The 14,035-nt window shown below is 48.5% G+C and overlaps 1 protein-coding gene across 1 annotated transcript; it reads right to left on the bottom strand.

The window, feature by feature from the left end:
* Window positions 1-2,505: 2,505 nt before the first annotated feature.
* On the bottom strand, window positions 2,506-12,197 carry KLHL40 (kelch like family member 40). The gene is made up of 6 exons (XM_050892103.1): window positions 10,962-12,197; window positions 7,073-7,233; window positions 5,331-5,438; window positions 4,140-4,325; window positions 3,437-3,583; window positions 2,506-2,645 (listed from the first exon to the last, which is right to left on the bottom strand). The coding sequence occupies exons 1-6, from the start codon at window positions 12,105-12,107 to the stop codon at window positions 2,534-2,536; spliced, it is 1,860 nt and encodes a 619-aa protein (XP_050748060.1). The 5' UTR covers window positions 12,108-12,197; the 3' UTR covers window positions 2,506-2,533.
* Between the last annotated feature and the right edge of the window lie 1,838 nt (window positions 12,198-14,035).

Genomic DNA, 14,035 nt, shown 5'->3' on the forward strand with positions numbered 1-14,035 from the left:
ACTTTCACTTGGCAACGTGCAACTTTGCTGCCTTCCTTGGGCCAACGCTGGCTTGCACGCACTGAGATTTGGCCCTCGTTGCTCAAGCAATGGGATATTTCAAGCTCTTCTGGGTCCTTTTATACAACAGCTATTTTTCCTTTTATGGTTTCTTGCCCTGTGCCAGCGGTGGCATCTCCCACAGCTTTATAATGGATGTGAACCACGTGGGAGCACTAAGCTCCTATTAACTGTATTCCCGATGGACAGTTGCATGGTGAGCGACCGAGGATGGGGACCAGTTTTAATCACCACTTCTCAAGCCTTTGTCGAGGGACCACACCATAACAACTCATCGAGGCTCAGCAACATTCGCCGTTGACTTCAAAAGGCCCAGATTTCCCCCAGGAGAGCCAAGCAACGTGGCAGCGGGTGGATGGGGATTAACCCTCTCTTAGGACCAAGTGTCGACAGCTTTCCATTCTGCGTCCAGCAAGAAGAGCTGAAGCAAAGGTGTTGGTGTCCAGTCCCAGGCAGGAGGTGATATCCCGCCACCGCAATAAATGACTTTTAAAAAATTGTTATTCTATGCATGGATTTTTTTTTTTTTCTTCTTCATTTTTCTTTTTCTTTTCTGCCACAAGCTATTCTACATTTGGTAAATTCATCTTCAATTAGCTTGGGAGTCGTCCACAGGAATTTCTGCAGAACTGGGTAGAAGGTGATTTTTTTTTTTTTGCAGTGCATTTTTCACACATTTGATTGTTTCAAAGGCTTTTGTTGCCTTTTTTTTCTTTTTTAAGCGATTTTGTGACAGACAGTCACCTTGGATTTATTTTTCTTGTGAAAATATTTCATTACTGTTCTGATGTGATTGTCCTCTGAGGAGATTATCGTGTAACTTTTTAAATCCTTAAAATGAAACCAGGACAAGACTCTGGTTCCTTTACTCATGCCAAATTGTCTTTCCTTCCAAACATATTTTAGTTTCTCCCTGACTGCATTTTGAACTAGACGAATCAGCCAGATATGATTTTTGATACCATAATTTTCATGCCACTTTGAGGGTATTATTTTGCAAGGTTTGTATTTGTTCTTTTTTATTATTGATTATCACCCCTGTTCATGGTATCATGAGATCATGTAGGCATCCAGCTTCCTTCTAGTCCTAGGTAAGCTTCTAGTCCTCATATCTATGGAAAATAGCTGTAAGGATATGAATGCTAAAGTTTCAGCTCCCAAATGGGGGAAAATAAGAAGAATAAAAGCTGGGGCTCTGCTAGGGCTCTCCATGGGGCTGGTTTGCTGCATGTGTTCATCGCAGCTTTTGCTTGGTCCTTGTGTTTGGTTCCTGTGGACGTTCAGTTATAGCTCTATCAACATGCAGACACAGGGGATTTCTTTTGAAATAGCCTAATAATTTATTTTTAAATAAACCACTGGTCAGATGATGTGGGCATCAGAAGATATTTGCTCTAGCAGATCTTTGTCCTGCTGCCAGTACAGTCGTGTTTCTATCAAAACATCATTATGGATAACTTTAAAAAAAAATATGCATTTTTCCTCAGTAGCAAGCTCTCTTTGAGCCAAACGTGTCTGAGATCTCCATGTACTTAGCAAACTAGAATACTCTTAAAAAAAAAAAAGACCAGAACATTAAAAATAAGAGAAACAGTATAAATATAAAACCTTTCCCTGAAAAACAGCACTTCCAACCATAGGTGAGGACATTGTGATCTGTGATTGAAGATGAGGACCCCAAAAGGCTGGAGATGAGTGCACATGGCCTCCCCTGCCCGTCTCTCCCCCCTTTCCTACCGTACTACTGTCACGACTCTTCCCCTCCTGCAGACCTTAGCTCCTGGCCTCTCTTCAGTCCAAAGTCAAGGTGGAGGCAAAGAACTAAGGCTATTTTCTTTCCATTGCAACTTCCAAAGCGTTTCTGCTGCCCACGCTCACATGCTCTTTTCTTTTAACTGTCTCATCCCAACAACCCTCATCACTCGGGAACTCATGAAAGTCCCCCCAGGTCTCTCCTGTACCACTTGACTTTGACCCTTCCTTTTCCTCTCCAAGGTGGGCTCTAGCACCATGCTCACAGCTGTCTTAGGTGGGGAAATACTTTATAGACCCCCTTCCCTGGGGAACGTCAGCTTAGTCCCTTGGGACCCACTTTCTGCCTCCGCTGTTGGTTGGGGAGGTTCAACAGCGGTTGAGAAGACGGGGAAAAACATGGAGAAAGAAGCAGAACAAGCATGTGATCCTTTTGTCCTGTCTGCTGAGACTGGAACAACTCATTGCTCCATGCTTCTCAGTCTACCCCAGCTCCTTGCAGGCTCCGGATCCCTTCTCTAGTTATCTTCAAGTTCCCGTAGGGTTTCAAGATAATTTCCCCCCTTTCCCATTTGACTAAGTGAATAGGTACCAATCACAGATGCAACGTCCTACACAGTATCCAGATGCCACATCTCTGCGTTGATAAGCATGGCCTCACCTCCCCCCATCCCTCCTTGCCCCAGACCCCCATGGAAAAAAAAAAATAAATCACGCCTCGCTACATCTTCGTTAGGCGCAAAACATTGAGGCGCACGGGAAGGAAAGTGGCACCGGAGGCGTACTGGATCTCCCGGAGGACTCCTTCCCACTTCTTCTGCTCTTCATCATATCTGGGGAGAGACAGACAGACGGTTACGGTGAGGAAAGAGTCTCCTTTCCCTTGCTTCAGCTGCTCTCCATAGTGGTGGGAGCCCTGGTGCATGGTGTGATGTCCCACAGACATTATTTGGCCAGAAGACATCTGTGGGAGCTGCATGGGGACTTTCAGCCTCGGTGTGCTCTGGTTTGCAGTGCCAGGCTAGGGGACATGGATATCAGCACGTGGTCTCACAGGGCAGGGTGTATTTTTCCACTAGGAAACAGGTTGATGGCATCAAGACTGAACATCTATGGTGAAGGCCAGCAGGTGCCTGCTGAGGGTGCTCTAGAGCCACAGATGTGAAGGCCAGGAGCAGCTAACGCTATATTCGCAGCCATCAGAAAGTGCTTTCTGCCCGCTTCTCTGCTCGCACGCAAGACTATCTGATTTCCAGCCCGAGCACTGGCTTTTCCCAGGGAGAGGATGCATTGCACAAATGCTGCTTCACGCCAAAGGGGAGGTCTGGAACGAGCTCCAGGCAAAATGTCAATGCAGCAACAAAGCTAAAGGAGCGGATTTTCCGTGGTACGTTGCTATATGAGGCTGGGAGAGATCACTGAATCACCTAATGTGCCCTCCAGCACAGCACAGGGCAAACTTCTCACCCAGAGACCCTGGACTGAGCCTGCAGCCTTGTGCTGGGGTAACAACATCCATCTCACACTGAAGGCATCAAGAAAGACAGAAACTATCTGTTCCCTCAGTGGCTCTCACTAACATCCCTCCCATGCTCCCTTGGACAGCCCCAGGGAAGATCATCACCTCCAAACGTCGTTCAGCTCCGTTGGCACCAGCTCTCCTGACTCCGTCTCCACCGTGGCGAACCCTCCGAGCAGGTAGAGCACCCCAGCCAAGCTCACCAGGCTGACTGAGCTGCGCTCCTGCGGGAACTCAGTGAAGGTGTCCCACCTGCCACGTCGAGAGAGGGGACATGTTAGGGCACCCTGCCCACCCCTACGCTGAGGCTGGCCTTGAATCAGGAATCAACAACTGAATTAACTAGTGACAGCTTAACTTGTGTAGGTCTACATGGGATAGGATCATACATTGACTGTTGTTAGAGATACCCGTTTCCATCACCATAGTTCAACTTCATTTTGCATTGAGTAGGTGAGCTGTGAAGCACACCTGGCGTGGACCAGCAGGTCCCAGCGGTGGGACTGCAGCTGCAAAGCCTGTCCAAAGTCAGAGAGTCTGTTGCGTTGGGTGAAGCTGCCGAGATGAAGCTACAGCCCTACAGGGAACCCAAGGACTGCACCAGTTGGGTGCTCTGAAGGTGAGCCTGAGGTGATCCACAGCCCAACTGCAGTGGCATTGGTGATGCCCAGCTGTCCGAGGAATACAGACTGGGAGGAACTGGTATCGGGAGTTGCAGGCAAACTCCAGAATGGTTGGAAGTTGCTTAATATACACCTGCAGCTGCTCCTTGTGTAACTACGTCCCAAATCTGTGCTCAGGTACGTACTTGTTGGTGGCAATGTCATAGACTTCCACCGAGTTGGTCAAGCCGGAGTCAGTCACGCCAGCCGCCACGTAGATTTTGTCCTTGTGCACAGTGGCTCCGAACAAGGAGCGAGCAGTTTTCATGGGAGCCAGCTCCTTCCACTCAAACTTGGATGGGTTGTACACACACATGTTCTTCAGGCACTTCCTAGAGAAAAATAAGAGAGAAAAGGAGACTTGATCGCCTGGCAAGGGGCAGCTTTGCACTGCAGGAGTTTGGGGATGTCTGCTGGGAAGAACGTAGGGTCTCTAGAAAGGATTTTGCTCCTCCACATTGGCATGAGTGCATTTGCTTGGGTGTGCACCTGAGGCTGCCCATGCCTGGAGACATCATCTGTGTGTATGATATATCCCCTCCTGCTGTGCCCGCTTTGGATAGGAGTCCTAAAAGCTCAACATTGTGCTCACACAGCTGGATTCGGGTCCACGTAGCTAACTGCCTCTCAGGACCTCGCACACAGCCGTCAGGCAGTGTTTCAGTGCTCCTGATCCAACTTGATGCTGCGAAATATCATCAGTAATGTCCCTGTTCCCCAGGACGGCAACGTAAGGTGTGTGAATGTATGCACGCTCACACTTTTCAGACCATAATCCTTTCAGAGCAGGACCTGTCTTTGCTGGATTATGGCATGTTTGCTCTGCAAACAGTCACACTTCTGCCTTGCAAAGCAATCACTGCAATGCTCTCCGAGAGAGGCTTTTTCTGCTGAGCCCGTCTCCTGCAGGAGGGCAGGATGGGGGTCAGGTTTGATGAAGTTTTTCACTCCTATTGCAAACGCCCATCTGGATTTGACTACTAGGAGCATGCTGCTCCACAACAAGTCCAAGACAGGAGACCCTTAATGTGAAGGGGCTTCTCGCTCTTCAGTGCCTCTGCCAATCTGTGCGGCATTTATTTATTGTGAGCAAAGGGGATGATACGTTCCCTCTCCTGCAAGGACAGTGCCATCTCCCTGATGTCCCTGTAGGACTCCTAAGGGCCTGGGAAGGGCTGCAGTCACAGAGGTGAGCTGAGAGGGAAGGATCCGCATCTCACACCCCATCCACCCCTCCTTAACCTGTAGCATCCAGACTGGGGAGGTACCAACTCATGCTCTGCACTCCCACTAATTTGGGAGATGACTCCCTGAATTTCTCTTGCTTTTTGACTTACTTGTCACTTCCTTTGCCACCGATGACGTAGATGAGATCCTTGTGCGACACCACCGCGTGGCCATAGACTGCGTAGGGAAGGGAATCGGCTTCACCCCACTTGAAGGACCTGGATCAGAGACAGATGGGAAGCAAAAGGATTTGTAGCTTGCTGGGTGAGGCCTAGAGTACATGGCACTTTCCAGACCTAGAGGTGAGCACAGATCCTGACTCAATCTCAAAATTATGAGGTTTTCAATGAGATAGGGCTCATCCAGTAAATTTTGTGATCTTAAAAAAAAGGGAAAATAAAATATGCAGAATGTTTATGCTAATTTTCATCATTTTCTGCAGCATCCCCTACTCCTGGGCTTTGTGGATACACATCCGCACTTCTCCCAGGACCTCACCTCATTTACAAGCATTACCAGCTGAGCACAAACGAGACAGAGATTTCTGCATGACGGAAAAAAATTAAAACCAATGAGACTTAGGGGTGCAAGATCCTGAGGACAAATTTATTTTTTGGCCATCGCCTTCCACTTTGAGGTGCTTTGGTTGGCCAACACTCAGCAAGGACTCACGAGGCCAGGTATGTCCACATTTTGCAGTGCAGGGCTCTGTTGAAGCCTCTGAGCCAGCTCTGGGGCAGCTGAGCAGAGGATGTAGCTATAAGGCTTTGGAAACCCCAAACTGGTACCCAAATAGGGCTGACCAATTTCTCAAGAGGTGTCTGTTCATGTCCATGTAGCTTAGACTCATCCCCAGTTTCCATACATGTAGGATGTAGCCCCCAAGACCTGCACTTTATTTTACCTAAGAACTGACTTGCTTGAGGTCTGAGTGTTTTCTAATTGCCCAACCACTCTGGGCAAGTATTGGATCCCATAGACCAGCAATTTGCCCTCTCCAGGTTTGTGACAGTTGAAATCTTGACCTAAATAATGCTGGAAATACAAGTGGTGCTGATCACATCTCTGCCAGCTTCAAATTGGTATTCAAACCACCCCCTGAGCACGTAGTGGGGGCAGACACATCCTTTCCCAGAGTCTGCAGGGGCAGATAAATGCCCCTTCTGCGGGAATGAAACTGGTTTCAAATCTCTGCCTATAAAACAGGCTTTGAAGCACACACATCTAAATAGAGACCAAGCAAAGGCTTGTTAACGCCTACTGCTCTGCCTCTTTGGGGCAGAGAGCAGCAGTCCTTGGATGTTTATGTCTCCTGTGAGCAGAACAGGATGGTGCCTTTCAATAAAGCTCATGACCTAACATGGATCAGAGCCCATTGTGCAAAAATAATCGGATATTAAGCCTGATATCAATCAGGATGGCCATTCAGTGCCACATCTGAATATTTTCAAAACAAACTTTCCTGTTCAAAGCCACTTCTGGTGAGACCACGGTGAATGTCGCTGAACCTCCAACCAATGGGCAAGAGCAGAAGGAAGAACTCCTCTTGCTCGTCTGTACAGGTCTCACATGAGCATCTGCTAAGATCGATCCCTGATAACATAATATCCCCATTACGGCTTCCATCTCCGGGAGGTTCAATTACAATAAACGAAGCAGCTGGAGAGAGACAGCTCAGAGCCCCAGGGTACAGTTTGAGACAGTCCCAGTGGTCCCAGCATCCCGACGCAGAGTTCAAGCCCTGTCTCCAAAACCTTTCGGCCCCTGGAGAGCTGGAATTGTTTTGCACGGCAGCTGCTTCACCTTCTCCTGTAAACCACCTCCCACCCTGCACTCGCACGTGAACACTTACAGCCGGTCGTAGCACAGGACCGAATCCAAGGTCTTCTCTCCCTCTTTCAGTTCTTTCCCTCCGACCACAAAAATAGAGTTTTCCGCCTCTCCCAGGCCAAAGAGGCAGCGAGGGGAGGGCAGGGGGGGCATCCCCAGCCAGTCTGCATCCAGATGGTCGTACTGAAAGTAAACACATGGTCATTAGTGTGTGCTCACCCGGCCCATTTGCTTGGCAAAAATCAGGGTCCAGAGGCTGAGGGTAAAGTCCATTCCCACGTGCAGCTTGGTCACCCCAGTAGGCACTTTCTGCAATGCTGGTTTCTGCCTGTGCATCACCATCTGGTGCAGGATGGGAGATCTTAGTGCAAATCCAAGTCATATATCATATGACATATGTTTTATGACAAGGCATAAGAACAGACATGCAGCAGCATGAACTTGTTCTGCTCTATGCACCAAAGCCTTGACTTGGAACAAGCTTGGTCATCTTGGGATGAGAGAGTCCCATGTTGGACCTATAATGGATAGTTCCTGGGACTAGAGGAGCTGAAGCACTTCAATCTCAGAAATTTTGCCTGAACCTTTTCAGATGTAGCACCGTCACAGTATTTCATCCTGATATTTTCCGTCTCTACCAGGTAACTGTGGTGTCGGCAATGTTGGCTACACAGCTCACTCCCCTGAGCCCCTTCTTTTCCCACCGATTCTTCCTTCTGGCAAATGATCAGTTACCGTTTTCCTTTTCTGCCTCTCAAGATACTGATGTTGCCCTGTATCACCTCAGTGTGTGTGAGAGTTTGGGAGATAAAACGTACGTGTGTCTATCTATCTGCACAGAGGCTATTTACACAATACCTATCTACCCAATACGGTACAACACAACTGAGACGGTACTGCAAAGACCAGAGCTCTTCTTGCTGACCAAAGTGTGCCAGACCCATTTGATAGATGGGGAAAATGAAAAATGATCCATACAGTGCTACTAGATCAGATGGCCAAATCCTTGCAGATCCTCGGACATCTGTAGATCAAGGCATTGCCTCATGTCCCACCAGAAAAAAGATGTGAAAGATTACAAGGCTGGGGGCTCTCTGGGCACCGTGGCTTGATGGGAACTGTAAACTGAGGCAAAAATTTTTGATGTAGCTTGGAAGCAGAGGAGGGAGGGATGTCTTGCAGCCAGTTTGGTGGGACTCAGCAAGATGAAGCTGTGATGCAGCATTGCCTGAAGCACTGTTTGCTATGGGCTTGGGCCAAAGAGCTTCAGCTTGCTGGCTTGCCTCCAAAGACTCGGCCTCAGCTGCGTGCCTGTGGTTATTGTCTCTTTGTAAGCTGTGGTCCACATATGTGGTATTTATAGTGCAAGCCCGAGCAGCTCATTCACCAGCATAGTTCCTGCTTCTTGATGGATTCAGCATTGTTTTCAAGTCATAAATCTTAGAAGTGACAAATAAAAGATACCCTTTTCCATCTGAAATGTCAATGGAATCATTTTTCCTGACAAAATTTGCAAGGCCTCTGGGCTTTATCAGCATTTTTATATTTTGGTGCCTGTCCTTAAGTCTAAACTATCCCTAACCTAACTCTCCTGGCTTCAGCAGGAGGAATGTGAAATCAGGGAGGCCAGAACGTGTAAGATGCTGCTGCACTGACACGGCGATTCAAGGGCCCATCATACAGCTGCCTGTCTACATCTGTGTGAAGTTTCAGCTGAAAAAAGCCTCAAAAGACTCCCTTACTCATACAGAAACTGTGAGCTATGTAATGGCACTGATGGCAATAAATTACACCTTTGCAAACTGATGGCACCTTCCAGCCCTGGGACTTGTCTGCACCTCCCGTGCATGAGTGCCACAGCGAGCTGTGAAGGGACCACTGTCCCCTTCTTGTGGGGAAGGAGCTAAAAATGGCCACATGATGCCCAAGGCATTTGCTACTGAGTCAGTGGCAAATTCGGAGCTGAATATAGAAATCTTGCTGTTTGCAGCTTAGAATCACAGAATAATTCAGGTTGAAGGGACCTCCAAAGGTCTTTCATCCAGCCCCCATGCTCAAGTAGGTGCAGCTTTGGAGTTAGAGCAGGTTGCCAGGGCTTTGTGCTGTCAAATATTAAATGTCTCCAAGGATGGATGTTTTGTGACCTCTCTGGACCCTTGCTCCAGTACTCCACCACCTCCGTTGGGAAGATTTTCCTCGTAGCTACCTGAAATTTCCTTTACTGCAACTCCTAGCCATTGCTTGTCCCATCTGTGTGCAAATCCAAGAAGAGTCTGGATCCCTCTTCTGTGTCCCCTCCTATTAGGGTGCTGCAGAGACCCATGGGATCTTCCCTTCCCCTTCTCCAGCCTGATCAGACCCAGCTCAGCCTCTTCTTGTACCTCCTGTTCTGCAGCCCTGACTGTCTTGGTGGCCTCTGCTGAACTCATTCCAGTACCTCAATGTCTCCTTTGTACTGGGGAGCCCCAGACTGGACACAGCATCCAGATGTGGCCTCACAAGTGTATGATCAAAGGGGGAAAAAAAAAATAAATCACTTCCCTTGACCTGCTTGCTGCAGTCATGCTGAAATAGCCCAGGACATGGTGGACCTTCACTGCCACTCAAGGAATTACCTTGCCTGGCCAGTAACTAAACTGGTGAGCATTGATCTTTAGGCATAGGTTTCAGCTGACTACAAAGCAGCCTGTCTACCTGCTCTGCACAGGTAAGTGATGGAGCTGGCCACATCCGCTGTTGTCATCCGTTGTCCAGTGCGAAGGGCTCTATCTCAAACAGCATGTCCCCCGGCACTCCCACTGCCTTCCCCCTCCATCCTGCTTTCTAGGGCTGCGGTTTCTTCCTGCGGACTTGTTGTTTCACAGGCTTCACATGAACTGCATAACCTCCAAAGCCTGACCCTTTCCAGGTGAGGACAAGCATGGTTCCTGCACACATGATGCAGATACAGAGCCCTACCCATGCAACGAGGCAAGGGAGGGATCAAGGCTGTATGTCTCAGCTTGGGAACTATGCTTACTTTATCCTTTCTGCCTGGACATTTTATTGTTTCTTCCCAGAAGACATGTGAGCCATGGGAGAAGAACAAAAGGATTTCTGGGTATGGGGGGAAGAACAGAGGATTTACTGGATTCCTTCAGGGTCAGCAGGAAGGGCAGGCGCCTTGCATTAGCTGACTACAGGGAAGGTGCTCTTGGGTTACAGCCCAGGCTGGGGCTCAGATTGCCTGCACAGAGCTCAATCTGATCACAGCTTTGGTTACTGCTGAGTTAGAACAGCCACTTTTCTTGTGGAGTATCCCAAAACACATCACACCGTGGTTTCCCCCATACACGATGGAAATGGCCAAGGCAGAGACTCTGAGCTGGAACTAACCTCCAGGGGCAAGAACAGCACTAGAAATGGGGCACGTATTGGTAGGTAGGGACATACCCTGTGTCCTTGAGGTGTTTGCTCTGTGGCTGTAGCTGCTGTTGCTCCTTTGTTGGCACCTGGCAGAGTCACCTTTGGGTTTTGCTGGGGGTTCATAACCAGGGAACATAAAGGATGCAAAGCGGAACCCAGACCTGATGCCACTAACCTTCCAGTTAGTGTGCCCTATGGCAGCCAGGGCTGGACCAAATGCACTGTTCAAAGTGGCCCCCTATTCAGGATTTGGATCAGGAAAGCTTATTCCTACTACCTACTCCTTCAAACCTCCTTCCTCAATTACCACAACCCCCCCTCAGTGGGATCTGCCTTAAAAATATAGGGAGAAGAATCTCTAATAAAGCAACTCAGATGTTTCACCTTCATTTACAACTTTCATTTTAACATCACATGACAATGAATATTACTGGCATCGCATGGAAGTTAAAGACTGGTGATGCTCCAAAGTGGTCAAAGAAACAAAAGAAAGATAAAGCTAGTACCTGTAGGAAGTAGGAACTCATGGGATCCTCTTTGCTGTCCTCGTTGTAGTATAGTCCTCCAACAATGAAGATCTGATTCTCTTTGGTCACCAGGCTGATGTGGTTCTTTGGGATTTGAGTAGACAGGGAGGCAAAATAGCACTCGTTGGCAGTGGGATCATAGGCCACTGCTCCACTGTCACTCACCATGAAAATAAGGTCCTGGAGGAACATCCCAAAGCGCATTGTGTCATTTAAGATCCCTGGGAGAGCATCCTCGTCTGTATCTTCCTCCTCATCTACTGCTCCATTGACAACATTGTCTTTCGCTTGCTTTTCACTGCTTTTCTTCACTTTCTTCTTCCTCACCACAGTGAATTTGCCTTTCTGGGCGTCCTTCACCATCTGCAGTTTCTTGAGCAGCTCCGGGCTGGACTTCACCATAGCGTGCTTCTCCACGTGGTCCTTGATGTAGTCGTTGGGCATGAGGCGGAAGCGGATGCTTTCAAAGACGACAGGCAAGGCCTTCTGCCGGCTCTCATGGTCCTTAGTCCCCGCCCACTTCATCACTACTTCAAAGACGGTCTCCTCTTTCTCGATGTTGAGAGAGTCACTGGAGATGATTGCAATAAGCTCATCGGGGGAGAGCTGGTAGAACTCCTCATCCCGAGACACCAGTGCAAAGCGATCGCAAATGAAATCCCGAGCCGCCACAGCCAGCCGGGCACAATCCAGCATCAAGCCCAGCCTGAAGATAGCCAAGCAGTTGCTGAGGCAGAGCCGCTTCTGCAAGAAGGACACGCAGACGGTGAAGATGGAGGGGATCTGGAACATGTTGGCCACGGAAAAGATGTCCTGCACATTCTGCTCTGTGATCTCCAGCTCGGAGGTGTAGATATAATGGAGGATCTTGCCCAGGACATCTGGATCAACATCTTCCAAACTGACCTCCCTCTTCTTGCTCTCTTCCATGTCCGAGAGGAACATCGCTCGAAAATATGGGCTGCAAGCTGCCAGCACCAGCCGATGACAGGGAAACTCCTTCCCCTTGACTTTTAAGACACAGTCCAGAAACTTATTGTGGTCCAACATGTCTTTGAGTCCATCCTGGAGGAGAGTTTGCTGGTAGAGACGCAATTCTTCCACTTGATCAAAAGGCAAACCCATGGTGAAGAGTAACTGCTCCTTTTTTTCCCAATCCTTCTTTTATTTTTTTATATATATATATATATATATTTATGAATATATCTATACCTGAGCTCCTGGTAAAGAAACTTACTCAAAGCAGGGCTCGTGGGTCTCCCTTGCTTCCAGACCGTCAGCACACTGGAAATGTGAAACGCTTGCTACTATCGCAGCTGTCTGTGTACTTCAGTTTCCAGCGTAGGGCTTTATATATAGCCACTGCCTTACAAAGCTTAAGGAATCCATACTGGAGCATGTGTAAGCCGATCACCCTTTAATATGACACATCGGACAAGGAGGAAGGGAGGGGGCTGGGGGAACAGCTGTAATTCCAGCCTCGATGCTTCAGGAAGGGTCTGTCAGCCCATGAGTCACCGCGGGGGGAGCAGGGGCTTTTGCTGCCGTCCCATGATAGGAGACACGTGCGACCCATCGGCTCAGCCGCCGCACTTGGGCAACAGCCTCCAGATGAATCCAATATCCGAATCTGCCTTCTGGGTCATGAATGGCAAGGCTGGGACCTTCTCCCGACACTGCTAAACAGGCTGCTCTGAAACTGCTAAACTTTTTGCTGCGCTAAAAATAGACTGTGAAGTCAAAGCTGGAAAGATGCAATAAGGGAGCGTCTTATGTGGGCTTTGTGGCATCCCCGACTCCAGCCAGCTCGCTCCCAGGGCTGCTTTTCTGCGCAGATTTGTCCTTTATTCTCCTCTAGAGTCACTTTTCAGGGGTCTGGAAGGGGGTGGAAAATGAAGATAGAGCTATTTATTTACACCCCTGTATGGGATATGAGACCTATGCTGGAAGTTACTTAAAAAGTCTCACTGAAGGAGGAGACTCGAGGAGCCTGGGAGAGGGATGGCTCTGCTTTGCCTGCAATGTGTGCACGGGCCCGAATGGCACAGTCTCTGGACACCTCGTCATTAATAAATCCATCTTTTCCACATCTTGGTGACAGAGAGAGGCTCTGAGGCAGAACAGAAGTAAAGAGAGCGCAACAGTGGGCTTCAACTCACAGATTACGACATCTAAACACAGGTATCTTCTTGTAAGTTGAAGGTCTCCTCCTAAGGTCTGCTGAGGTTCAACACCCCCATGTTGAAGTCTAGAGCCACAGCAGGACAACCTGCCTGGACTTGAGCTGATGCTCCAGAAAGGCTGAGGTCTCCAGCAGGTCTTGTGTCCTGCTTGCATGCCCGTGGATGTCTAGGAAGCCCCTTGGGTCCTCAAATGGCGGTCCAGGTCCAGCTCTTCCCATGGAGCTCACAAAAAAGCAAATTAGTTTTGACAGACATGAGTGAGCAGAGTAGCTATAATTATTTATACCTATAGTAAAACTTATACATGAATCTGTTTTATCTCTATTACTATAGACCCTCTGGGCTGGCTGACACTCAGTGATGGCACAGATTTAATTAATGATTTAATTAAGTCTATGCAAAGATATTAGCCACTCTTCTTGGTGTATTTAAAGCCACATAACCCCTTACCCTGCACCCTTTTATTTATAAAAGTGCTTTGTGCCATGATGGTTATCTACCTCAGTGGGAAGAGGGAGGGAGCTATACTGGTATGAAGCCCTTTTGTACTGGTGAGGTTCCAGCACCATCTGGGAGGTACCAATATAGCAGGGAAATAATCACAAGCTGTTTTCGGAGCTCACATCATAAGCTCTTCTGCTGTGCTGCTCGTCTGTGACAGGCTCAGACAACAAGCACTGATCTTTGAACTGGGTTGAACTTCAGAAACGTTGCTCTGCTCCCAGACGTCTGGGGCTGGACAGCCCCATCCTCCCCTCTCCCCTCCTTCTGCATTAGCTCTGCACTTTCCCAAGTTTAATCCTGCGTTGTCGTGCTACCGGCTGGGATTTTTTCCCCCTCTGCCTTTAATCTCCCTTGAGCCCTGGCTTG

This window comes from Gymnogyps californianus, chromosome 2 (genome assembly GCF_018139145.2).
Source record: "Gymnogyps californianus isolate 813 chromosome 2, ASM1813914v2, whole genome shotgun sequence".
Classification (NCBI taxonomy): domain Eukaryota; kingdom Metazoa; phylum Chordata; class Aves; order Accipitriformes; family Cathartidae; genus Gymnogyps; species Gymnogyps californianus.